Source organism: Malaclemys terrapin, chromosome 7 (assembly GCF_027887155.1).
Source record: "Malaclemys terrapin pileata isolate rMalTer1 chromosome 7, rMalTer1.hap1, whole genome shotgun sequence".
Lineage (NCBI taxonomy): Eukaryota > Metazoa > Chordata > Testudines > Emydidae > Malaclemys > Malaclemys terrapin.
This window is the reverse complement of record NC_071511.1, coordinates 74,780,134-74,807,647: the sequence shown is the minus strand read 5'-3', so window position 1 is coordinate 74,807,647 and position 27,514 is coordinate 74,780,134. Positions and strand designations below refer to the sequence as shown.

Sequence of the window (27,514 nt, the reverse complement as noted above, 5' to 3'; positions counted from 1 at the left end):
AGTACTCTGTTTCCACATTCATTATATCAGCAGCAATCTGGTACTGAGATGACATTTCAGACTTGTTAAGAAGGGAACTACAGCAGAGTTAAATAGAAGGGAAAGAGATTGGAGGTGTCAGTGCTGAATAAATTCAGGATACTTGCCACATAAATCATGGTACCTGGTGCACACTTAAGTCTAACATGCTGCATAGCACACTGAGCCTTGAGCATAATGTTCATTTATATTTACAAGCACCTTTCTTAGTCATGTGTTTATTTGAAATATTTCTAACATAAGAACATTGGTGAGACTAGTGGAATATTAATATTATAATGTAAGACATGGGAAGTTTTGCTGTAACTTTTTGCCATTGTTTTCGGGGTTTGTTTTTTATTAGTAAGGTCTGAACTAGACACACTTTCTTTACTTACTGGAAAGTAAATAGTTGCAGCTGGAAAATACACTCAGTATGCTATACTAATCTGGTGGTGAAGTCTGCAAGTCTGTGTGATGAGAGAAATGAGATCAAGTTTCACAAGTATTTCATCTCGCATGCGGCTGTGTAAAGTATAAGGACTAATCTAGCATACCGTTTTAAGAGGATGAAATATAATGTTAGAACGATGTCCTTATTACTGTAAAGTTAGGTCTTGGTGGATTTGACAGGGAATCATATCAATCTGTGAAATAGGCCCTTTTAACGGACTTTTCTGTTCAGGATTGACATTTGAAGACAAAATAAATGTGTACAGTTTAGTAAAAGTCATACTGCTTTTTGAGTAGACATATTTCTGTCCACTGAGTTGTAACTGGATTTTTCTAAAGATGCCATTATGACATTCCAGGGCACAATCCAGACCAGTGAGGGGTGTGTGTCACCCTTGTCTTGCAACCTTGCTTTGCTGCTGTAACTCCTAACCTGGACCCCTCACAAACAGCCAGGCAGCATGCGGGTCACACCGTGAATATCTGTGTATATTGCAGCGTGCCCAGCACACTCCAGTCACATTCTGGTTTCCACCAACCCTGGTTACCACTTGCAGGGTGACCCCAACACACTCCAAAAGGTATTAAAATCAGAAATGGTTACAAGAGAAATAAAGATAAAATGTTTCCTAGTACTAAAACTTACGAAACTAGAATTGGTTCAAGATGAAGTCCTTTAACATGTTCCCAGTAACATTGCTGACCAAATTCTCAGGCCGGGATCTGCCCCCAAAGTCCAAAGGCTGTGGCTTTTGTCATCTTAGGTAAAAGGGAGAGATGGATAGGGAGAGATACCTTGGAGTGTTTTTGCCCCTCACTTTTATAGTTCAGTCCATCTTTGAAATACATTTTCCTGATGGTTACCCCTAGATAAAGTTCATTCCCACTGGGAGGTCAGAGACAAGGAGTCTGGTGGTGAGAGGTTCCATCCTGCTGTTTGCTAAAATGCAGCTCAATCTGTTCCTTCCCCGCTTCTTTGCATAAGAATGGCTTCTTGACAGGTGATTGCACATCAGCTTTGATGACACCTGAGCAGAGGCGTCAGCTTGTCCTTTGAGAAACAGGTTTACCTACTCCCCAGACTTGTCTGGTAAACACACTTCAGTCATGATTTACATATAATGTTGCTACCTACATTTCACCATGATATTTTTGACCAGCAATTTATTAGCTTTCAAATGATACCTGACAAAGCACATGCTGTTCAGAGATTATTGTAGTGTTGTGTAGGGTGTGAATACAGGGGGGTGGATTCAGTCACAGTCATATATGCTGGACTCCCTTTCCAGCATCTTAAGCTTCCAACACAAGACTGTTGCAAACTTCCACTGCAAAAGTGCAAGATTCACTGGATCAGGACGTGATGTCTGCAAACCTCAGTTCACCCTCTGAGGACATGTGAGCCATGGACATTAGTAGAGGGTGAGAAATTCATAGATTATAAAGCCAGACAGAACCACTGTGATCATCTAGTCTTACCTCCTGTAGAACACAGGGTGTAGAACTTTCCTGAATTTAATTCCTGTTTGAACAACAGCATAACTTTGATAAAAACATCTAATTTTGATTTTAAAATTGCCAGTGATGGAGAATCCTCCCCAACCCTTTGGTTTGGTTTGGTTAATTACACTTTGGACCTTGTTATATCTTTGTCTGCTAGATTGAAAAGCCTGTTATCAAATTTGTTCCCCAGATAGATAGATATAGACCAGGGGTCTCAAACATGCAGCCCACGGGCCACATGCAGCCCGCGGGCCTATTTCCTGCGGCCCGTGCACCCCCCGGCCTACCTCCAGGCCAGGGGTGGGCAAACTACACCCGCGGGATTGCCCCCCTTGAGCCCTGCGCCGCTCTCTGAAGCGGCTGGCATCACGTCCCTGCGGACGGGGGGAGAGCAGAGGGCTCTGTGTGATGCCCTGGTTTCCAGGCACCGCCTCCTGCAGCTCCCATTGGCCGGGAATGGGGAACCGTGGCCAATGGGAGCTTCGGGGGAGGTACCTGGAGGAGCGGCAAGCAGCGCACAGAGCCCTGCATCCCCCCTCCTCCAGGGGCCGCACGGACATGGTTCCAGCTGCATCACGGAGCGGTGCAGGGCCAGGGCAGGCAGGCAGCCTGCCCTGGCCCCCGTGCGCGCCACTGCCACCCCGGAGTCGCTTTAGGTAAGTGGCTCCGGGCCAGAGCCCGAAGCCTTCCTGCACCCCGCCCCCCAATCCCCTGCCCTGAGCCCCCTGCTGCATCCCACATCCCTCCTGCACCCAACCCCCTGCCCTGAGCCCCCTGCCTGCACCCCCAACCCCCTGCTGCACCCCAACCCCCTGCCCTGAGCCCCCTGCCTGAACCCCAACCGTCTGTCACACCCCGCACTCCCTCCTGCACCCTGCACCCCAACTCCCTGCCCTGAGCCCCCTGCCGCACCCCTCACCCCTCCTGCACCCCACACCCCAACTCCCTGCCCTGAGCCCTCTTTTGCACCCTGCACATCTCCTGCACTCCCTGCCCTGAGCCCCCGCCACACCCCTCCTGCCTCCTCTGGTATAGACTATGATCCAATTACCCTTTAACCTTCTCTTTGTTAAACTAAATAGATTGAGCTCCTTGAGTCTTTCGCTTTAAAAAATATTTTTCAATCCTTTAATCATTCTCTTAGCTCTTCAGTGAAGCCTCTCCAATTTTATCAACGTCCTTCTTGATTTGTGGGCACCAGAACGGAGCACAGTATTCCAGTAACAGTCACACCACTACCAAGTAAAGGGGTAATAGATCCTCTTTACTCCTTCTCAAGAATCCCCTGTTTATACATTTAAGGATCACATTGGCCCCTTTGTATGAATAGGGATATTTCCTAATGGGGATGTTAATATGGGTAGCATAGGTGTGGGCAGGAAGTGGAAGGGAAGCAGAGAGAGTCTGTCAACCAGTGAAGTACAAGAGGTATGCCTGCTGAGGTAGCTGCTAGGGGAATGAACCTGGTAGCTCCCCTCCTGATGCTCCACGATGGTGGGAGGTCAGCTCGATCTGTTTATGCCACCACCTCCACTCTCAGTGGCACTCCAGTGATCTGAGCCTGGAAAAACTATTGTTCAGTCATTTTTTAGCCCAGAGAAGTTGAGGACACTTGGAGCATTACTTCGGCTCACTGACAATATATTTAAGCATTGTGGATGTGCAAGTTGTATTTCAGTTGATTGAGAACAAAGATTATTTTAGTCCTGCAGAGTTCTCAGTTGGAAAATAAAGACGCAAGTGTGGAAATCCAGTGAAATGACTAAAGAGAAGAAAAACTTACAGGTTAAGTACCTTTAGCTCCCCCACAAAGCAATTGTCTTGGTGTGGTTCTCAAGCCGCCAGTACTTTGGTTCTAAAAACATATGTGAATGTAAAGGGCTTGCTTAGAAAGAGAATTCATATATTTTCACTCTTCCATTGCACATGAGTTTTTACAAGTGAAAGGTATCCTTCTTCTGTTTACATTGATTGTAAATGGCACAAAATATACACACCATAAATAAGAGATCTGCTGGTTGATCAGTATGTTTCAGAATTTCACTAATAACACTGCTCTACAGCCAAAATGCTTCTGAAATAAATGTAGTCAAACTTTACTAATTCTGGGTCACTGAGAACGAAAATGATGCTTAAAATTGTTGATTGGCTCTAGTTTTCAAGATATGCTATTGGGTCAGTATATACGACCCTTGACTTGGGAATGGCGGAGGATAAGTGAGTTATAAAGGGAAGGGATCTCAATTTAAACCAGAAATGACTAAAATACATCTTTGACTGGATCTGTGAATAAATCTATGACTGGGTTTGGACAGTACTTGCTTTTTAGGCAAAACAATGAATGATGCAATCTGAAGCTGGTATTGCATCATACATGATATGAATTGCATCATGTTATTCCTAGAAGTCATGGATGATGCAATCTAAACGAAGCTTACCCCACTCTGCTGAACAAATTGCCCTATATCAGCTCTAGAAATCATACAGTGTTGTGCTCTCTTATTTGTCAGTGTTTGATTTTGCAAAGAGACACATTTCTGTTTAGCCAAAGTGAGCAGAGATGCCTCGTACTTGTGTGAACAGTGCAGATAACTTCTGCTATGTTTGTGGTGAAGTGACTTTTGCATCACAAAAGCGCAGTATAACCACTATGGTTAAGAGAGCCTATCACCTTTATTTTGGCTGCAAAATTGGAGATCAGGACAAGAGGTGGGCCCCACACATGTGCTGCAACACATGTGCAACAAATCTTCGCCAGTGGTTGAACAGAAAAAGGAAATCTATGCCTTTTGCAGTGCCAATGATTTGGAGAGAGCCAACAGATCATACCAGCAATTGTTACTTCTGCATGGTGCCTCCAGTTGGGAAAGGTGTGTCAAAGAAGAAAAAGTGGACTGTGCATTATCCAAACATTCCATCAGCTAGACGCCCAGTATCCCACAGAGAAGGACTGCCAGTTCCTGATGCACCAGAATCATTCTCACTTGAGTCAGACGAGGAAGAGGAAGAGGATGAAACTTCTGGTCCTGAACCGTCAATGTTACAGGACCCACATTTTCTCCCATCTTCCTCCTCTGAACCACACCTCATAACACAAGGTGAACTGAATGACCTTGTCAGGGATTTGGAACTACCCAAGAGTAAGGCAGAGCTGTTGGGCTCCAGACTACAGCAGTGGAATCTCCTGCCAGGTGATGTTAGGGTTTCCATGTTCCGTGACCGTCAAAAGGATCTTGTCCCATTCTTCTTCATGGAAGGTGATCTTGTAGCCTGCAACAACATCGATGGTGTGATGGCAGCCCTCAACATCGTTCACGATCCAGATGAGTGGAGACTGTTCATTGAGTCATCAAAGACGACTCTTAAAGCTGTTTTACTGCATAATGCCAATGTTTTGCCATCAATTCCAGTTGGTCATGCAGTCCATATGAAGGAAACCTATGACAACATGAAACAACTTTTGAGGTGCATAAACTATGACCAACATCAGTGGTAGCTTTGTGGCAATTTGAAGGTTGTTGCTCTCTTGCTTGGTCTGCAGACTGGATACACAAAGTACTGCTGTTTTCTCTGCGAATGGGATAGTCGTGCAAGAGATTCCCACTACATCAAGAAAGATTGGCCGTTCTGACAGTCATTGGAGCCTGGGAGGAAAAGTGTTCAGCATCCACCACTTGTTGAATCAAGGAAGATTTTATCACCCTTACACATCAAGCTGGGTCTGATGAAGAACTTTGTCAAGGCCATTGACAAAACAACACAAGCAGCTTTCAAGTACCTCCGTGGAAAATTTCCAAGGTTAAGTGAAGCTAAGATAAAGGAAGGTGTCTTCGTTGGTCCTCAGATTCGTTAACTTCTTCGAGATGATGCATTTGACCATCCACTGCGTGGCAAGGAAAAGACGGCATGGAAAGCCTTCCAGTTAGTGGCAATAAATTTTCTCGGAAACAACAAGGCAGACAACTACAGGTTGTTGGTGGAAAACCTCCTCAAGGCATACAAAAGCCTTGGTTGCAACATGTCACTAAAGATACATTTTTTGCACTCTCATCTAGATTTTTTTCCACCGAACTGCAGAGCAGTGAGCAACGAGCACGGCGAGCGATTTCACCAGGACATTGCAACAATGGAGAAACGCTATCAGGGCAAATGGAGCCCATCAATGCTTGCAGACTATTGCTGGACAGTGACAAGAGATGCTCCATTTAATGAATACAAGAGACAAGCCAAGAAGCGCCGAGTAGACACTGCATAGGACTAAACTATATACATAATAGTTTTTTGCCTTTTGTTTCATAATAAATTTTATTTATATAACCCTTTTGCTGATTTTTAAAGTGTTACATAAACAGGACAGGTGAAACATTATCATGTAAAGCAACCATAAACACATGAAAAGACCTAGGTTTACAATTTATGATTAAAACTTTATCTACACAATATACATAGACATAAAATGTAAAAACTTAAATATCTTAGAAACAGTAGCCAGTTGTTTTAATTGTCATATTTGAATTCAGCACATCAAAATACATAATAAATAGCACATTTTATCTCTGAAGCAGACGACTTCTCAAAAATTGTAGACCAGTGTAACTAGTTTATCTCAGAAATATGGAGCTAACCCACAATTCCTATTCAAATAAATTTTCTTTCGTCTGTGTACTGTATAATCCTCAAACCAATTTGTATTACCATTTGCTAGTACTTTGCATTTCACTGTAGATGAATATCTTCATCTAGTTGCAAAAGAAGAGCATATATGGAAAAAAATCTTTTTATGTTTTTACACAGGGCAAAATCTAGACAGCGTGCTCCATGGCACAGGAATGAAGACAAATCCTGACCAGAAGAAACAGGCAAATGGAGTAACATTGGCTCCCGAGGACACCTTACCTTTTCTACAGTGCTACTGTTCAGGACATTGTCCGGATGATGCTATTAATAACACATGCATGTAAGTAGTGTGCACAAGATATAGAAGTTTGGGAAAGTTTTTGGTTCTTTCTCTCTAATGTTATCGTTAGAACTTTGTCAAGCTATTTGATTAGATTTACTTGTTTCTATAGAATCTTTTCCCTAAAAGGATACAAAACTGCTCTCAGGATAGCGTGTGCATTCATGATTTCTCCCATCACAGAAGTGGAACTATTTAGGGAGTGGTAACAACCAGTCCTTTTGTTCCAACAACACTGTCTTTAGGGCAAAATTATAAAAAACTTATCCAGTTGAAGCTACAATAGGTAATACATGGCCAAAATGTAAAACTCTCGGTAATGTTTCATGTAAATTTTCTTGTATATTGATACAACTAGTGCTCAAAATGTCATATTGCCCCTTGTTATGTAATTACTAAATTCAAGTTTTTTCGTATTACATATGCATCAGTAGCAGTAATAAGGATAGATTGGAACGAGAAAATCCCAAAGAGAACCTCTGAATCAAAGGTCTAGAAGAGTTTGTGAGGAAGAACAGAGAGAGCCTTTTAACTTCAATAGGTTTAAGTTCCATTAAGATAGTTTTTTGCATTAATTACACATCTGGTGAATTGAAGAGAATGTTTTAGTAAACAGAATATAAAGTATAAATATTGAATGTTAATGTTTGGTAATAATGGCTGTGATTCTTGTCGAATAAAGTAATGTTGGCAGATCTCAGGCCGTAGTTCCTTTTTTCAGGTTCACTTGGCCTTTATGCAAGTTAGGCTGAACAGCAACAGCCCTAATTCGCACTACTGGCATGACAGTGAAGGAAGTGGCTGTAACAGAGGTGTTGCTCCCCTCCTCGTCTTACCCATGTCCTACCACCAAACCATGTTCCCTCCATCCACTAATGCTGAGTGGGGAGTCTGGCACAAAGTGACAGCGCTGCCTTCTCCAGCTTTCTGCTAGTGTAGAGCTGTGTAGAGGAAGAATTCTCCACCAGCTATTTCCAGCCAGCCTAAGTTCACTTTGCTCTGTTTATACACACAGTGGCATAATCGCCTGGAGAATCAGCCCAGTGCTCCCCCAGCTATTAAAATATATCTCTAATTGCACTGAAGAAGTCTGGTGGTGATAGGCCACAAGAGCAAAGCTTAAGTAGTTGTTCATGTCACCAGAGCCCCAAGATGGAATTGTAGCTTGAACTTACTTAGGTTTTTGTGGTCGTTTTGAGTAATGATTTAAAAATTGTTTTGCAGTTTCCCATCTTTCTTTTCTTCTCCTTTATTTCAGTCTTCCTTACGCCATCTGTGTTTCTTCTCCTTAACACCCTCTCCCCAACCAACAGAGACATTTGAGGTCCTTCTCTCACTCCCTTTTCCCTTGATAGTCCCCTTCATTTTGATACAGTTGGAATTTTGGAATAATTTTACATTACACTTCAGAGATACATAACAATTTATATTTTTATATTATTACTTTTTTATACAGTTTGCACCTTCATTTTGATACAGATATTAAAATGTGCATATACCCATTTTTATAAATGTGTCACAGGCTTCCCATATTTTAGAAAGTCACCATATACTAAGAATCCAGCCAGGAATATGGTGGTCAAGAGAATCTAGGTTATATTTTTTACTCTTCCACAGCCTTTCTTTGTCCCATTGGGCAAGTCATCTAGCTTCTCTGAGACTCACTCTCCTTATTTCTAAAATTGAAAGAATAATCCTCATCTGTATTGTATAAGAATTGTGATGTTAAAATAATTGTTTGTAAAATTCCTTGAGGGCCTTCCACAGAAGCTGCAAAGTATTATTAGTCATCACTGTGTTATTAAATGTATTAAGATATAAATAATAGGGGAAATGTCCTTTTAGCTACAGCCTCTTGTATCTGAAACAGTTTATCTAGATTTATCTGAGGGAATTTCATATCTTTGGAACAAATGATACACAACTTTCAGTTTTATGACTTTTAAATTTAGAAGACACTAAACTAGAGGTAAGGATTATGATTTTAGTTTTAAATTCCTTTATACTATCAGAAATTTTGTTGCTTTTTATCTCCCTCTGGTGTTGGTTTTTAATATAATCCTTGCAGCATTTTTCTTTCACTGGTCTATAACCAGTGCATATGAAACTATTATCATATACTATTGCTACTACTGGAGAATTTAACAGCACTTATGCATTCTATTTGAGCAATATGTTTATGGTAAAATACTCAAAAATATACAGATTCTACCTTCTATCCCCACTGTGCACAAGCATATCTGTAAAATTTAAATGTTAATTGTCTTTTTGTTAAAGCATAAACTATTGAGATCCAAGGCTATTAATTCGGTAGATACACTTACATTGCAAGTACTTTTAAAAAGTTAACAGATTTTTTTTTCTGCCTGTTGAGACCTGTGTTGAGGGAGTTATATTCCCTGTACTGCTTAAAAGTCAGGTGATATAGCAGTGCTATGCATAGAGCTCCCATTTATGCGTTATGTTAGTGATTTTTATCAGCTTCTACATGGACAGATAACCCTGACTTTGGGTCTTTGTAGGTAAATAAATTGGGGAGGCAGATAACATAACTCAAAGTCCACCCTGTACAGTAAGGACCACAAGAGACTCGATTTTTGGTCTGAAATCCTATGCTTCAGCCACACTTCAGCATAGTAAACCATCATGCACTCATGGCCCAATACGACCATTTAAATTGCAACAAATTTTATTCCTTAATTGACCACCCATCAGAGGAATATCTTGACCAATTTAAGGCCATTGCACAAGATGGTTAACTCCTGGCAAAGACATTGCTCCGGGCCTCCTTGGACACTTCGGATACTGCAGCATAGTCTCTTTGCACCGCCATAGTCATTAGAACAGCTTCTTCGCTGGAGCTGTTGGGCTTCCCAAGAGAGGTTCAGAGAACCATAGAAGACCTCCACTTTGATGGTTGCAAGCTCTCTGCAGACTTGACTGATAGATCTCTCCACGCTTGAACTCAAGAGCCACACTGCAATCCCTGTAAATAAGAGGGGATTTAGTAGATCTCAGATGGCATGAAGCACATACCCAATCCCGTATCAGTGTATCATGGACCGTCTGAACCCTGGTCTAAGAGACCAAGATACAAAAAAAAAAAAAAAAAAAAAAAAAAATTCCTCCTTCAGCTACATTTAATCAGCCATCCACATCCTCCAAGCGATAGTTTTTCTGGCTTGGTTAAGAGTATCAACCATCCAGTCAACAAGGTTTTACAGCTACAATATCTTACCATTCTCTCTCCTTTCAGATGCCACTTCTCCCATTTTCAGGCTGAATGGGAGAATATAACATCTGACAAATGGGTTTTGGAAACCATAACATCTGGTTACACTATCCATTTCAAATCTATCCCTCCTACCCTTTTCCCCGTCCCTGTCCCTCTTCAGGGACCCCTCTCACAATCAATAGCTGGTGCAAGAGATGGCCTCACTTCTACATTTACGTGCAATGGATTTAGTTCCTGTAGAGCACAGGGAAAGGGGATTCTATTCAAAATACTTCCTGATTCCCAAAAAGAATGGAGGCTGAAGGTCAATTTTAGACTTCAGGTTTCTAAACAGATACGTAAAATAGCAGAAATTCAGGATGATGACCCTTGCAGCAATAATTATCTCGTTAGAGTTAGGAGACTGGTTTGCAACTCTTGACTTACAAGATGCATATTTTCATGTCACTCTTCAATCTTCACACAAGAGGTTTCTTGACCAATACAGGATGCTCTCTTTTGGCCCATCTCCAGCCCTAAGGATATTCTCAAAGATTCTGGCAGTAGCTGCTACATTGTTTGGTTATAATCATTTTCCCATACCTCAATGAGTGGTTGATCAGGGTACATCATATCAGGAAGTGTAGACATCATTAAAGATAACGTGTTCTGTTTCAGAGTTGGGACCTTCAAATCAACCTCGAAAAGTCTGCTTTGACTCCACTACAGAGTCTAGACTTCATAGGATCTCCTCTATGTGTAGTGACAGGCAGAGCATATCTCCCTTATGACAGATTTCCCATACTAGTGAATTTCATCTCAAAGATTCAGGGCAGTCCCCAAATAACAGTAAGAGATTGTCTTCAATTGCTGGGGTGGATATCAGCTTGAATCTTTGTAGGGCAAGATGCCAGATCACATCTCTAAGGTCAAAGGGATGGCTTTGAACAGTTTACAAACCAAACAAGGATGGGCTAGGCAAATTACTCTCTGTTCCCCAGTGGATCCTAGAGTCATCCAGTTGGTGGAAGGACCTGACCATCCCACCTGCTTGCCTTGAGATGCAACCATTGTTGTTGTCGGTTCCTCCAGGGATACAGGATCTGGCTTTTTCCTTGGCTGAGGCAGACGCTCCACAGGAGTCTCTGCAGCATTGGAAAGAAACGTCTTGGATAGGAATCCCAGAAGATCAGGGTTCCGTCTTCCAACCAAATACCATTTTGCCAAGAGACAGGTGGTGTCCTATGCCATGGGGTCCCCCTCTACCAGTTCATCTGTCCAACAGGCAATATTGGGGACCGGAAGCCCTACCCTAGACAACATTCAGGATCGATGCAGGAATCCTATTTACCATCACTCGGACATTCATAACCGGTCCTGTCAGAATATTCAGAGAGGAAAGGTGAGCTGGATCCACCAGTCCCAACTGTTCCGGAAGTAATCTCGTTGTCTTCGCTGGATGAGGTGGTTACTCTATCTTCTCCATCTCTTCCACACCACTTTAAGCAATATTAAGAGGTCATGCACAGGGTCGCTGCAGAATTACAGATTCAGCTTGAGGAAGTCTAGGAACCACAGCACAGTTTACTATACGTTCTTCAGCCTTCCAGTCCCAGTTGAGTTGCCCTCCTCATCCATGAGGCCTTCATGAACTCAGCGCACTGCTGCTTCTTGTGCTCCCACTTCTGATGGCTGAGGGTGGGTAGATTTTTTTGTTCTCTCACCCACTGCCTAATTCTTTGCTGATGCAGGTGGCTACAGAAAAGTCCAAGCCATAGCACCCAAAGGCTACTCCCTCTATTAAGGGACACAAGCAGCTTGACCTTCTAGGGGAAAAGGTCTTCTCTTCCACCTCCCTCCAGTTGAGGATCTCAAATCATCAGGATCTCTTAGCCAAATATGATTTTACTAATATACCAAGTTTATGGAGTTTAAGGACAAGTTCTTTGATGATGATAGAGCCTGCTTCCAGGCCTTAGTGGATGAGGGCAGATTGGGGGCTTAAACTTTCCTCCAAACTGCAGAGGATGCAGCAGATATTGCGTCTGTGGCATTGACTATGACCATTGTTATGAGGAGAGACTCATGGTTGCAATCCTCCAGTTTATCTAGAGATTTGCAGAGTACCTTCCAAGATCTGCCCTTTGATGCTATCAATCTATTCCTTGAGAATTTAGATGAGTCTCTCCACTCTCTCAAAGCCTTGGGGACTATGCTTTACTCTCTGAGCATTTATATTTCTGCTCCTAAGAGAAAACACCATAGATGGGTTATAGGGCAACACTGCCTTCTGATGGTCCTTGTTTGGGGGTTGGTTGGTAGGGTAGCATTACCTAGTGGTCAGAGCTTAGGCCTGTGACTTTCAGGGGTGTTCGTGGTAGGGGAGTCCAGGTTCTCCACTTCACTGGGCTCCTATTCAAGTCCCTTTGAGATCTGTCAGTGGTATGAGAGCCAGAGGCTGCTCTCCATGGGCCACTTCCTATAACCACCTGAGATTGTCCCAAAGTGGCTGTCTGAGCTAAGGCGGTGTGAAGGGTGTCCTCTCACCACAAGGCACCTTCTGGTGGTTGTGTGTAGCGTGGTAGCTCTCTTCCTCTCCTGGGCAGCAACTGCATCCTCCTGTGGTATGGCCCACCCTCCTGGGCCTGATCAGTCCTAGGGCTTTCCCTTGCTAGGGGGTAGTCCAAGGGGGAATTAACAAAACTCAGAGTCCATATGAGAGGGAGAGGGAAAAACCTTCCCTCTCAGATTCTTTGTAGCAGGTCCTCCCTTCCCTCAGGGAGGAACCTTTTGGCAGGGGAGAGATTCTGCCTTTCCCTCAGCTCTTCTCTGCTGGAGCTGCATGTTGCAGGTCTGCTGTCTTCCCTGGACTGCTGTCTTCCCTGGTCTGCTACCAAATAAGCTGCTCCTCTGCCTTTTAACTCCTTTTCCAGTTGGAGCATTTCTGACAGATGTAGCTGTGCCCAGAGCAGTGGCCGTACCCAGAGCAGTGCCTTAACCCCTTTTGCCCAGTGTGTAGTTGTATACTCCATTACATTCCTCCTCAACATTTTTACCACCAATGTCCTCAGGAGTCAGCAAGCAAGAGACAGAAGGCTTATAGACCCAGGAACCTAGCCTCTGCAACACTGTACTCTTAACTCCAGGCAAAGAGTTTTTCTTTTGACAGGACTGTCGAAACCCATGTTTCTTTCCTGATGTCACGTCATTCCTCTCCTCTGATATTTGGAGGCCACCATATCTAATTTGCCAAAAACTGGAGGACCCTAATTACAGATAAATATGTATTAGAGAATATTCATGGCAGCTAGCAGATTGAGTTTCTGGTAACTCCTACCCACAAACCACCTTCTGGTTCCTTTGCAGGTACCACTCTCAAGGAGATTCTGGGGCTTGTCTTAACTACTGTGCTAAATTGGCGCTGCTGCCATTGATGCAGCAGCGCTGATTTAGCGGGTCTGGAAAAGATGCATTAAGTCAATGGGAGAGCGCTCTCCCATCGACTTCAGTACTCCACCTCAATGAGAGGTAGAAGCAGCATATTTACCAAGGCTGCAAAACTCCCTAATGGACTGCCGGAGCAGACATTTTTCTGTGAATCATGAATTGGGAGATTGACAATTCAGTTCTCAACGACATGTTTACCCGATGGGAAATGCTGACCTGGGACCTTTTTGCCTCATGGGTGAAGGTTAGGAGCCTTTTACTAGCTTCTAAACTTGAGGTTTATATAGAAAAAATATGTATCCTGACCAGTGTCTTCATATTGGTACCCTCTGATTTTAGTTCAGACAAAAAAACGACCACTCTGTGTACCTCATTTCCTTTAGTCTCACCCACACTCTGGTGATCAGTTTATATTAGGACAAGAAACATTGTAGGGTACACATACTACTTTTCATAAATAGGTTGATTGCCAGTTAACTTTGCACAGCAATTGGTGAATTGGAATGATGTGTTTTTCCAGAACTAACGGGCATTGCTTTGCCATTGTTGAAGAAGATGAACATGGAGAACCCATCCTTGCTTCAGGTTGCATGAAGTATGAAGGTTCAGATTTTCAGTGCAAGGTACAAACAAGTTCATTTATTTTTAAAATTGTCCATAAAGGGAACATGATGGAGATTATGCAGAGTAGGTGTGAGCAGTTAAATCTATGCAGAGCACAACCATTACAGTAGGGACTTTGCATATTGCCCTTTACTATGGTGGATGATGCTATGCTGTTGACTGCACACACACATCCTATCTGTTTCAGGATTGGCAGCAAAGTAAGTACATGAAACACACATTCAAAGGGGGCAGAAGAGAAGAGGACTGAGCTGAAAGTTTTCTTTTGACTACGGGGGTGAAAAAGGAAACGGTCTGTGGGCCAATATTTTCAAAGGTGGCTAGTATCTTTGGGAGCCTTTATTTCCGGGGTGGCCAACCTGAGCCTGTGGAGCCAGAATTTACCAATGTATATTGCCAAAGAGCCACAGTAATATGTCAGCAGCCCCCCATCAGCTCTTCTCTCCCCCCGCCCTTACTCCCAGTGGCTCCTGCCCACCGGCAGCCCTGCCAATCAGTGCCTCCCCCTCCCTCCCTGCACCTCCCAATCAGCTGTTTCGTGGCATGGAGGCTCGGCGGGTAGATGGGAGGAGCGAGGGCACGTCAGGCTCGGGAGGGGGCAGGAAGGGGTGGAGTGGGGGCAGGGCCTGTGCAGAACGAGGAGTTGAGCAGTGAGTACCTCCCAGCACATTGGAAATTTGGCATCTGTAGCTCCAGCCCCGGAGTCGGTGCCTATACAAGGAGCCGCATATTAACTTCTGAAGAGTCGCATGTGGCTCCAGCGCCACAGGTTGGTCACCCTGCTCTATTTCTAGGGGTCCAATTTGAGACACCATTAAAGGGGCCTGATTTTTCCAAATCTCCTGAGCAACCATGTTCTGAAAATAAGGACTCTTAAAGAGTCTTGGAATGGACACACAAACTCACTAGTCTCTTGAGTTGTGGTGTGTAATATACAATTTAAATATAAATTTTGAAAAGCTGACTTCTGCCATGTTAATGCTCTACTGGGTCTGAAGAAAATTCCTTTGTCACTCAACTGTTATTTTGAAATATGTGATATTTACATTAAATTTCATATTGTGCAGCTAATTACTGGATAAAATATATAGTCACATGTGCGTGTGATATGCAGGGCAGAGCATGGGCATGCTCCAGAGCTTAACAGGACTTCCCTGCAGTTTCAGCTCAGGGCTTCTGTTATCCATACCAGGTCTGGGTACTTGAACTGAGAGCTGGGGGACTCTTTCCCCTATGCTGTCAATGACTGCTCCCCCCCCCAGAGGCCATGTTAGTTTTAGTTAGACTTCAGTTTGTTAGACTTTTCAAACTTTCAAATTATTATTCCATTACTAATACCAGTTGGGACAAAGAAAAAACTGACATAGGTGCTAAATGTATTAAAACCCATTTTAAGATCAATTTTAACTTGTTAATTATCAGAAATTAATTCTGTCGTCAGAGTATACGCCATAAATTTGGGAGAGGATACGTGATATATTTTTCATACATAACCAAGAGGGTTAAATCCCTGTTTTATGTGCAAAACAGAACTCAGTCTTAACTATGTAATCTCTACAGTACTGTACATCTATACTATCTGTAATATCATTCTTGTTTGGCCATTTCAGAACTTTTGAGTTATTTTCTCTTGTTCTCCATTTATAGGATTCCCCAAAAGCACAGCTACGTCGGACAATTGAATGCTGTCGAACTGATTTCTGCAATCGGGATCTACAGCCCACACTACCGCCACTTGGTAGTACAGGTAAACTGCTGTTTTATCAGTTTATACAGACTAATCTGGAATGGGTTTATTCCTTCTGACCAATTGATATAATATTAGGAGAAAGTGTAGGACTGGAGTATTGCCGTTGCCTCAGTTTCTTTCCTCATTACCTCCTTTGGTCCGAAGGTCTGAGCTAAATCCTACACTTGCCAACTCCATCTCCCCCTTGACCTGACCTTCACACTGCATTTTCCTCTTTCAAACTTCTCCATTTCAGATGTTCCTCTACCCAGCAATCATCATTTTAATTTTAACAACTTCTGCATTACCTATTTTCTATGTCCCATTTTTTTTCATTCATACCTATTCCAGAATTTTCAGAGCATCTGCTGCCTCCTCATACCTGCCTGTCTTACTCTGACTACGTGGTCACTGTCCTTTTGATCCACGCTTTGCTTCCCTGGTGCATCATTTTATCCCAGGGGTGGGCAGATTACGGCCCGCGGGCTGGATACAGTCCCTCAGGGCTTTGGATACGGCCCGCGGGATTGCCCCCCATGGCGCCACGGGCCCCGCGCCACTCTCAGAAACAGCCCTCGGGCAGGGGGGTAGAGGGCTCCACATGCGATGCCCTTGCCTCCAGGCACCGCCCCCCGCAGCTCCCATTGGCCGGGAATGAGGAACCCTGGCCAATGGGAGCTTTGGGGGAGATACCTGGAGGCGCGGCAAGGGCAGCGCATGCAGAGCCCTCTGCCCCCCCACCCCCAGGGGCCACAGCGCTTCCTGGAGCGGTACGGGGCCGGGGCCAACGTAGGCAGGCAGGGAGCCTGCCCTGGCCCCAGTGCGCGCTGCTGCCACCCCGGAGCCGCTTTAGGTAAAGAGCGCCAGGCCGGAGCTCAAACCCCTCTTGCACCCCGCCCTCCAACTCCCTGCCCTAAGCTCCCTGCCTGCACCCCGCACTCCTCCTGCACCCCAACTCCCTGCCATGAGCCCCCTCGTACACTCCGCACCCCTCCTGCACCCCAACCCCTGCCCTGAGCCCCCTCATACACCCCACACCCCTCCTCTGCCCCAATACCTTGTCCTGAGCCCCTTCCTGCACACCACATCCCCTCCTGCACCCCACCCCCCTGCCCCGGCCCTCCCTACAGTTTCCCCACCCAGATGTGGCCCTCGGCCCAAAAAGTTTGCCCACCCCTGTTTTATCCTATGATCAGTCTGCAGCCTAGGTTTTTCCATAACTTCTGCTGCTACTTTTGCAGTGCTGACTATGTCTGAAAGAAGTCTCAGGACCTCATCCAACTGTCTCTACTGTAAATTTTCTTCCTCCTGCTCTGCTTCTAACTGAACTATTATATCTTTGTTCATTTCTTCAGTCCAGAAATTCCTTTCCATCTTAGACCCTTTGCTCAAACTCTTTTCAGTCTCTCACTGCCCTAGGTCTTTCTAATTTTTTAAAGCCAAAATTGACAGGATTCATCAAAAGGTCTCTTACTCCATAATCACTTTGTTTTTGGATGATGTCTGCCTTTGCAACTGTGTTTACCTCCAAGTTCTCTCAGCTTTCATCCACCTCTGGAACCCCAACTTTTACTTACATAAATATTTAATAACTATCCTAAGCTTTGTATAATAGTGACTTTATACCAGGAGCCTCATTTGTGGCTCAAACTCATTTCCACTTCACAGATAGCTCTGTACCTTAGCTGGCTGCTATGGTTTTGTTTTGTTTTGTACTTTTAGAATTTGACAAAAAAACCTTCCCTTCCAAAAGTCCTCTCAGCTGCAGTCTTTTCTGCCATATGATCAGCAGTGGCACTGGGATTCAAGTGGTACATAAGGCCCTGCAGTGACTGTGGAGTGTGCCCTAATCTCTTCTGTAGTAAGCATTTCTGACCCATTTTTCCCCTGGAATTTTCACTCTCCTGAGGGAGAAAGGGGAGAACTTACAATATCTGGCTAGTGAAGTAGTGTGTTACTAAATGGAACAGGAATTGTTGTTGGTTTACGTATCAACTTCTATAAAAGCACTTACCCTGTGTCTGTGCTACAGGCACAGAACAAGTCTTATATATGTTAAAAAAGTCAACAAGACTATGATTGTAAATGTACCTCCCAGTCCTTTAAAATATATCACATTCCTATCTTTCCCTGGTCTCTAGCTTTATTTAACTCCCTTACTTTCATTTGAAATAGCTTGGGAAAACAGGTGAGTCTTAGAGTCCTGTGAAAATCATATGATCTGTTAAGTTTCTGATCTCTCGCATATAGCCTTAGACAGTAGATCTTGTTTATATTTTCTATTTTAGTGAATTTAGAGTTGTGAAAGGTGCTAGTATAGACATTTCTGGAAACTGTGTTCTTGTATTTATTCACAGAACAAATAAAGCATGGATAGTAACTGTGGAAGTTTTGGCCACTATGCTTTCAGGGGAAAGGAAACTGAAATATACTGATGTGAACATAGTTCAATTTCAATTAAATATTGACTTCTCTAATAAGACAGCCCTGAAGGATTGTGATGGGTTCCCTCTACCATGGGCATGGTACTACTAGGACTTGTTCTGAGACTACCAAACTGTGATATGTAGACCACCCAACAGCCATCAGGTGGGAACATTTGATAGCTATCGACCTGGACTACATTTAAATAAATAACCTAGAGATGGAAATCTCTATAGCCCATTGTCAATTTTGTGAATCAGCCAGCCTCACAGGAGAGACTGGATATATTTGCATGATTCTGGAACTATCCTTCACTGTTTATAAGAAGTGCCACAAGAACTTCAAATTCTATCTCAACAACCGCTGAAGGTAGATAGAAGTACTTCAGTCTCATGTCTCCTCTGAAATTTGCCTACTCTAACAATACATTAAATCCTTTAAAGAAAATTCAGCAGTGCTAAGGAAGAGTAATTTACCCATTGCATGGGATGTGGGACAGTCAGATGTGCAAAGTTGTTGATAGAAGAATATGTGAGGTTACCAGTAAGGTTTTCCGTTGGTATGAGTGTGTTTTTTTTTTTTTTTTTTTTTTAAGCTGGAGTATATATTACTTTTGGTATCTGTGGAAGTGAAAGCCTTCAGGAGCATTGGAGTGAGTTACCACCGGTATTGTAGGCAATATTAAGATAGCAAGAAATTTTATATAAGTATGTATAAAAAATGTGTGGCATACCCACAGTATTGTCAGTGTTGCTACAGAGAATAAAATCTGATGCTTTGCAATTCTTTACCCGTGCTGCCCCTTTTGGAAGGATCCCTGATATTGCTGAGTGTAGCTGTAGCTACAAATGAAAAATAATATTTCATGGAGAAGATGTTTACAAAATTGGCAATTACAAAATACATAATCTATGAGAAAGTGACTGATAAATAGAATATTTTATTTATACTAGAATCTAACTACTGGCAACTTTTTTAGGAAATAAGTATTGTAACTGTTTTATTTTTTTAAACAGATGGACTTTTTGATGGCAGCATTCGTTGGATGGCAGTGCTGATTTCTATGGCAGTCTGCATCATTGTTATGATCATCTTATTTAGCTGCCTTTGTTACAAGTAAGGAGAAGTACTTCCTTTCGCACTAGTATTTTTTCCTATATGATGATATACACAATGACTTACTCTAGAGATGTGTTTAGTTATAGAGATTTTTTTTTTTAAAATAGATCCAAGAGGAAACCAGCTAAATGTAACTTTACATCTTTATGGACAGTAGTTTATAGTGTTAGGTAAAAATGTGGACATTAACATGTTGTATGGAATTGCATAGAATTTGATGTTTTATTTCAGCCATGTGTGAAAACTGTACAGGTTTTCAAAACAAGATATTATTTTGGCATTATAAAATTCCATAAACAAGAATATGTTAGCGCATTTGCCCAGTTGGATATTCAGCCACTGCTGTTTTTATTTTTGTGCTACTTCTGAGTTTTATCTTCTGCATTATTCTGTCCTAGGAACATATTAAAGATTCAAATAAGCCACAGGAATAAAACTTTCTACAGTTTTTCTGCTTTTTTAAAAAATAGCTATATTTGTCCTGCATAGTCTGAATTGAAAACAAAGCATTCTGCATTTTTGTCACTTGTTGTCATTCTGTTTTCCCACTGCACAGGGATGCATGGTTGACCCTAATATTCTTTACTCTAAACCATAAATTTAAACCAATAATGTAGTTCCCCCAGAACACAAACATTTTGAAGGTGTTGGGGGGGAGGGGAGGAATGTGTGGGGAGATCTTAACTGAGCATTTTCTGTTTTTTTCTGACAGTTATTTTGGGTCTTGAAGCCCTATGTTCTGGGAGCATGTAGGGAGTGGAAAGCCTGGTTGTAGGGCAGTAACCTTAACTCTAACTTTAGAAAGCTGTTTGTACATGAATTTTTTAAAGTAGATTTCACCCTCCCTATTTTTCTCTAGAGGAGTTGCTCAGGATGTGCTCAGGCACCACAATGGTGCATGTGCTCTTGGAACCTGAATAGAAATTAGAGCTTATAGTGCTTCCTCTGTGCCCTTGGCCTAGAAATTCTCTTGGGGACAAATTAGGGATTTTAATAATACTTTGGTAATAGGACCTAATGGAGTCTGGGTTGCAAGTTGCTTCACTCAGTTTCTCTGTTGTTTTGCCCATTTGGAAGTTAGCGAAATAGACAAAATCTTAAGTACTTAGGACACTTTCCTTTCATTTGAGTTCCAGGAGTGGAAGCAGCAAAGAGCAGAATAGAACAGAACAAAAACAGACTGTAATCCTCATATTCAATGTGGGTGCTTCCAGGAACAATGTTTATTGTGTGCCAGCTGGGGTTTAGATCATTAGCCAAGTTGTCATAATTGAAGGCATTGACATAGCAGAGAAGTTTAATATAAAAAATCATGGATTCATTATAATTGCATATAAAATAAATCTCTGCTTTCCTGTTTGCGATTTTTGTTATATTTGTTTTGTTGGAAAGAAAAAAAGAAGAAAAATAGGAGAAAAATTATAGGTATTTTTAAACAGTTACTACAGAACAGTCATTTGCAGCTCTTAGCTCCAGCATCACTGACCAAAAGATATCTCAACTATTACTCAGATGAACTGAGTTCACTTGTATTCTGTAATCCTATTAGCAAAAATACTGCAAATATTGATAGAAAGTCCTAATTTGCTCTAACTGAAGTTAATATAGCCCAGATGGAAATGTTGACTTGAGACTCACGTAGACATACTGATTTACAATTTATCAAGTGGTCATATAACATTTTCAAGTGTCTTTTGTACACAATTTAAATATTCTTCAATCTGTCATCTAAAAATGACATGACCGTGTAATAAATATTGTTTGTTTTTAAAAACATAAATTTAGCTTTTTTCTTTTCATAGGTCAAGATGTTTAATAAACTGTAACATTATATTTAAAAGTATTAATATGTAGTTTTTTTTCTTTTGCAGACATTACTGTAGATGGGTAGCAAAAAGACGTTGTTATAATCGTGATCTGGAGCAAGATGAAGCATTTATTCCAGCCGGGGAGTCATTAAAGGATCTTATTGACCAGTCACAGAGTTCTGGCAGTGGATCAGGACTACCTCTGTTGGTAAGCCAAAGTCTTAGATTTACTTTACTGCTGTCCTGAATGCCAAAATGGTAAAACTACATTAAAACATATTTTTATTCTTGAATTATATTAAAAATCCATATTTGCATATTCTTACATGACGAAGATAAAGAAAATAAATCTGAGTCCATTTCACTTTTTCACTCTTGTGTGGAGTAGTGAAGAATATATAGTTAAGAAACTATTTTTAATGTTTTAAACACGTTGTCTTGCATAGATAAGATTGACATTTGTATTACTAATGCACTCAAAGAAATTCCCACAACTACATTGTACTCTGTTAGTTAAGTTTGTGGTTTATAAATTAATCTTTCAAGACTTACATCTTTGACTAATTCAATATATCAGTCCTCTATCCTCCCATTTTTCTGTGATGCCTGTAACATTTGTTTTATCAGTGACTCTGATGTATCTTTGTTCTGATATGTCTTTGTAAATCCATGTGTCATCACTAGGGCCCTACCAAATTCACGGTCCATTTTGGTCAATTTCACAGTCATAGGAATTTATAATTTTTAAATTTCATTATTTCAGTTACTTAAATCTGAAATTTCATGGTGTTGTAATTGTAGGGGTCCTGACCCAAAAAAGAAGTTGGGGGTGAGGTTGCAAGGTTATTTTCGGGGGTGTTGCAGTAATGCTACCCTTCTACGCTGCTGCTGATGGCGGCACAGCCCTCAGAGCTGAGTAGCTGGAAAGCGATGGCTGCTGGCCAGAAGCCCAGCTCTGAAGGCAGAGCTGCCACCAGCAGCAGCGCAGAAGTAAGGCTGGCATGATATGGTATTGCCACCCTTACTTCAGCTCTGAAGGCAGTGCAGGTCGCCCAGCCAACAGCCACTACTCTCCGGCTGCCCAGCTCTAAAGGCAGCGCAGAAATAGGGGTGGCAATAAAGTGACACTCCCCCCACCCCTCCACCAAAATAACCTTGCGATCCCCCTGAAACTTCCTTTTGGGTCAGGGCCCCCAATTTGAGAAATGCTGGTCTCACCTGTGAAATCTGTGTAATATAGGGTAAAAGTATACAAAAGACCAGATTTCACCATCCATGGCAAGTTTTTCATGGCCATGAATTTGGTAGGGCCCTAGTCATCACTACAGTGACCATATATGCATTTCACTCAACTTCACCTCTGAAAACCTTGGTCTTTGCTTTTCCTTACTCTATATTGCAGATATCCCAGCTTTCCAGCAGAAAGCTCCTGCCTGCTTTCTCCCATATACAAAGACACATAACATCACCTCATTCACAAATCCCAGTAGCTCCTCATTTGTTTTAGGATCCAACTCCAGAATTACCCTCAGGTTTTTTAAAAGTCTCCATGCACTTCAAGCAGCTAACTTCATAGATCTTCTCTTTCTATGAGTATGTGTCAGTGTGGATCCCACTGTAGGTTTGCATGTGCCCTGTGCGTGTGAAGTTAGATGATTTTTTTTAATAGCCATGTCCACCCAGGCTGCACATGCACCCTGTGCCGCCTCATGTTCCCTGCGAGGGTATAGAGGGCAGAGTTGCTGCAGCCCTCCATCAGTTCCCTCTTACCACCCGTTGCAGCAAGACAGAACCCGCTTTTTTTTGTGATCTTCAAACTAATCACCTTGACTGGTTATATGAAGAAATCTATCTTCACACTCATCTTCATTTACTTTTTAATTTGAATGTTCCTAAAAACAAAACAAAAAGAACAAACCTACATCCCCTCCTGTACAGTGGGGCAAGACACCTCATGCCAACCACCATGGCAGACTCTAAACACACAGGGTTTAAACCCTGCCCAACCTGCAATGGACTCATTGCCATGATTGATGAGCATAACAGCCGCCTTTCCTGTCTCAAGGAGAGTCCCATCACTGATTAGTATTTAGCGTGCATGTCCTTCTTCTCAAGAACTCAAAAGTAGAAGGACGCATGGCTGAAACTACACCTACTCAGGCAATTAATGAGCATCACCTCAGTTCCAGACAAGACATCCTCCTCCAAAGAAGATGTCTTTAGTGGGTGCCATCCGAGGAAGCACCACACCCCGGTGGCCAGCAGCAAAAGAAAAAAAATCCATGAAAATGGATATCTGTTGCCCCAGCATTGAAACCTTGGGCACCAGCTGCTGCTACACCAGAACCAACAACTGTTTTGGCACTAGTAGCAACATGCTTGGCAACAATGCCTCTGGCACAAATAATGTTCACACCAGCTCACCAACACAAGAGCGTGACCAAAAGGCAGGGCCAAGTGGAGATCAAACACTGAGAAGTATTGCTCAGGGAGATGTGATGAGACATCAGTCGTCCATGGACAGTGTCTAAGTCCTCTGCTAAGGGAGTAGCACGGAGTAAACTGGCACCTGCATCAATTTCAGGACTAAGACCTGCCCTTACAGAGCAGTCAGGATCCTCTATGGGGGACATCATTAGTGCCAACATAGCACCGGGGCTGAGACATTACCCCTTGGCACCCCCATTTGAAGAGTATTTCTCTTCTTCTCCATTCCCAGATTTCTCCTTCATGTTGAGCAGCAATGCCTCTTCTCTACTTCCTGAGAGTAAACCTAGAGCTGCTACCAGAGTTCCATCTCGCAAGGCACAACACCACAAAAGAGACATGGGTGGCATTGGGCTAACCAGCTGTAAATGGGCCCCAGTATCCTTACACCATGCCACCTTAGCCTTACTGGTACTAGAGCCTGACCCAGTACCCAGGAGCTGTACAATACCAGGAATCCTCAATCTCCTCCTAAAGAGTAGTCATTCTCACCTGATGCAGTCATACCAACTCCTGCCTTGACAGTTGATGACTTTAAAGCTTTAGAGTAGCAGCCGTGTTAGTCTGTATCCGCAAAAAGAACAGGAGTACTTGTGGCACCTTAGTCTCTAAGGTGCCACAAGTACTCCTGTTCTTCTTTTTAAAGCTTTACAGCATCTCCGAGCTCCTTTGGTGGAGACCCCAAATATAAAAATGACAGTCATACAAGAGAAATCCTGTCAACTCTTTGACATTTTGACTACATCAGATCTGGCAAGAATTGCTCTCCCCATAAATGAGGGCATGCAATAGCTAGCCAAGGGTCTCTGGTAAACCCTTGCTACCATCCAGTCCATGTTAGAACAGGTGAACTGTGGGACTATCAGGTACCTCTAAAAAATTCAAATACTTTTATTCCCATCCAAACCCAGGATCATTGGTAGTTGCAGTAATTCAGGAAAAATCAAAATCAACAAAAGGCACGCCCAAAAACAAGGATATTCAGGTACAAAGCCTACTCGTCCACTTTAGTGTAACTCCATGTGGCCAACTACCGGACTTTCACCAGATACAATTTCCTGAAGTGGGAAAGGGTTGGTTCCCTTCTTGGTGAAAGTACTGCAGGACTCTGGAGCATATATGGATCTCAAAGAAGGTCAAATGTTTACCAGTACAGCCCTAGAGGCAGCCTGGGATACCTCCAGCACGGCCTTAAGGTTGATGACCATGCCTGTAACCGTGAGGCTGTTAGCATCTGCCATGGGGAAGTTGAGGACAGCATACAAGACCTCTTTTTTCAATGGTATGGACCTCTTCAACAAAAGAACTCAGGAAGCACTGTGCTTCTTGAAGGATTCAAGGGCCCCTCTCAACACAGTAGGCTCACCCATATTTTCAGGGCAGACAGCCAGAGTACCTATCATAGAAACAATTGTGATACTCAAGGAGACTCCAGTCATCTGCCTCCTCTGTCACACACTCTGTCCCATCATCCAAACAGTAGATTTGACGGGAAAGTCAGGAGCCACATAGGAACAGATCAGGAGCCAGTCTTCAGTCTTGGATATAGTAGCCCTTGGCTAGCCCCTTTATTTTCACACCTTCTGCCCACCCACTCTCCTTCCCTGTCCCTCTCCAGAGATCTTTCACACGAGAGTCTTTTACAAAGAGAAATGGCCTCGTTCCTTCATTGAAGGGCTGGTTTATACTACCATGGTAAATCGATCTAAGTTACACTACTTCAGTTATGTGAATAATGTAACTGAAGTCGACGTAGCTAGATCCACTCACCACAGTGTTTACATTGCGCTGTGTTGATGGGAGATGCTCTCCTGCCGACTTCCTTTACACTTCTCGGAGAGGTGGAGTACACAAATTGATGGGAGAGTGCTCTCCCATCGATTTAGCTGGTCTTCACCAGACCTGCTAAATCTACACCGCTGCATCGATCGCAGCAGTGCCGATTTAGCTAGTAGTGTAGACATGCCTAAGATCCATAGAGGATTCTCAAGAGTATAGGGAAAGAGGCTTCTAGCCATGATATTTCATTATGCCAAGGAAGAAGGGTCTTCATCCTATTTTAAACCTGAAGAGACTGAACAGCTACACACACTGCCTCAGATTCAGGATGGTATCACTTGCCTCTGTTCCATTTCTTCAGGCTCAAGCATGGTTTGTGGCTTTCAAATTGCAAGGTGTGTACCTCCATATATCTATCCACCTAGCCTGCAGGAAGTACTCAAAATTCAAAGCGGGACTATATCATTACCTGTACAAGATAAAGCTGCTCGTGCCCTCTACAGCACTGACCCACCTGAGAATGCAAGGCTTTCATGTCTCTCCCTGCCTGGATCACCGGCTGATGAGAGGCAGATCACGGCAGGAGTCAGTGAACGTGACACTGTCTGATAGACTTTACCTGTTGCTCCTCCAACTCTGTGTAAGAACCTGCAAGACTAGAACCTGGCACCATGGGGTTCCAGACCACCAACACTTCAACATCGCCACTGGAAGCTCAGACCGGGTTTCTGCTGGGGGATCCTGTGAAGCTAGACACTGCAGGAAGTACTGTACAGTGGGGCCTGAGTGGCTGCCCCAAAAGTCCACTGATTGGCCAGTGCTGGTATATATACCAGAAAGCCATCACAGGGAGCTGTCTGAGTAACAATGCATTGTTTCTTCATTATTTCCACTCAGACCTTGCCTTGCTGTGAACCCCAGACTCTGGCTCCTGACTCTTGCTTAATCCCGACTCTACTACTTGCCTCCTGTCTACAACTCAATGCCTGACTATCGCTTCTGGCATCCCAGCCCTGCTTGGCCCCAGCTCCACTATTCGTCTCCTGACTGCAGCTTGGTAACTGACTTGTGCACACCGTCCGCCCTTGGCCCTGACTGTTTTTAGACCCTTTTTGCCCCCCATACACATACAATCCCTTACAAGATGAACGGTGTGGGCCACGCTCTGACCAGAGGTTCTGGGACCTGCAGGACCAAGTCACCTGTATGCAGGTAGAGAATCTTGCGCTACAGACCCAAACTACACAGTTTGTAACCAAGGCACAGACCTTGCATGAGCAGTGGGCACAGTCACTAAGCCCAGGTGAAGCAGCTTGCTGCCAAAGCACAGACCTTATGAAAACAGCTAGCAAGCAGCTATACTCCGCTGCTCTTCCTGCTCTACCTCCAAACTTATCCCACAGTCAGCCTTCTCACTGGCACAGTATTCGATTGGGCTTCCCCCCTGTTGGAGCAGAACAGCCCAGTGCTCTCCAACTGGGATGCCTTCATGCAAGCCTTCTTGACCATTGTTGATGACCCATATCACGTCTGCTCTGCAGATACTGTCCCCTCTTCCCCCGGAAGGTTTGTCAGAGGCAAGAGCTGGCCACCACATACACCACTTACTTCAGATGGCTTTCTGCTGATGTTGAATGGTATGAGGCAGCCCGGTTTACACCAGTTCCAGTGAGGACTCAATGAAGTGGTAAAAGATGATCTAGCCCACGTTGAAAACCCTACCCACCTAGAGGCCCTTATTGACCTTGCCTTGTGCATCTGCTCTCAGCTGCGGAAGTGGAAGGAGGAAAGAAGGGACTGCCTGATGCCCCCACATCTATCTGGTGTGCAAAAATCTGTAGAACTGAGTCCTGAACTCATGCAGGTCAACCTGGGTCACTGATCCTTGACCCCGGAGGAGAAAGAACATCAATGGCAGTTGAATCTCTGTTTTTACTGTGGGATGCCAGGTC

At 43.3% G+C, this 27,514-nt stretch overlaps 1 protein-coding gene across 1 annotated transcript in view; it reads left to right on the top strand.

Moving 5' to 3' along the window:
- BMPR1A (bone morphogenetic protein receptor type 1A) overlaps positions 1-27,514 on the top strand; it is a 178,646-nt gene that overhangs the window by 118,885 nt on the left and 32,247 nt on the right. Inside the window, exons 4-8 of the mRNA XM_054034411.1 lie at positions 6,769-6,931; positions 14,113-14,215; positions 15,864-15,963; positions 19,386-19,485; positions 21,360-21,504. Coding sequence (XP_053890386.1) covers positions 6,769-6,931; positions 14,113-14,215; positions 15,864-15,963; positions 19,386-19,485; positions 21,360-21,504 — 611 coding nt within the window. The remainder of the gene's footprint in view (positions 1-6,768; positions 6,932-14,112; positions 14,216-15,863; positions 15,964-19,385; positions 19,486-21,359; positions 21,505-27,514) is intronic.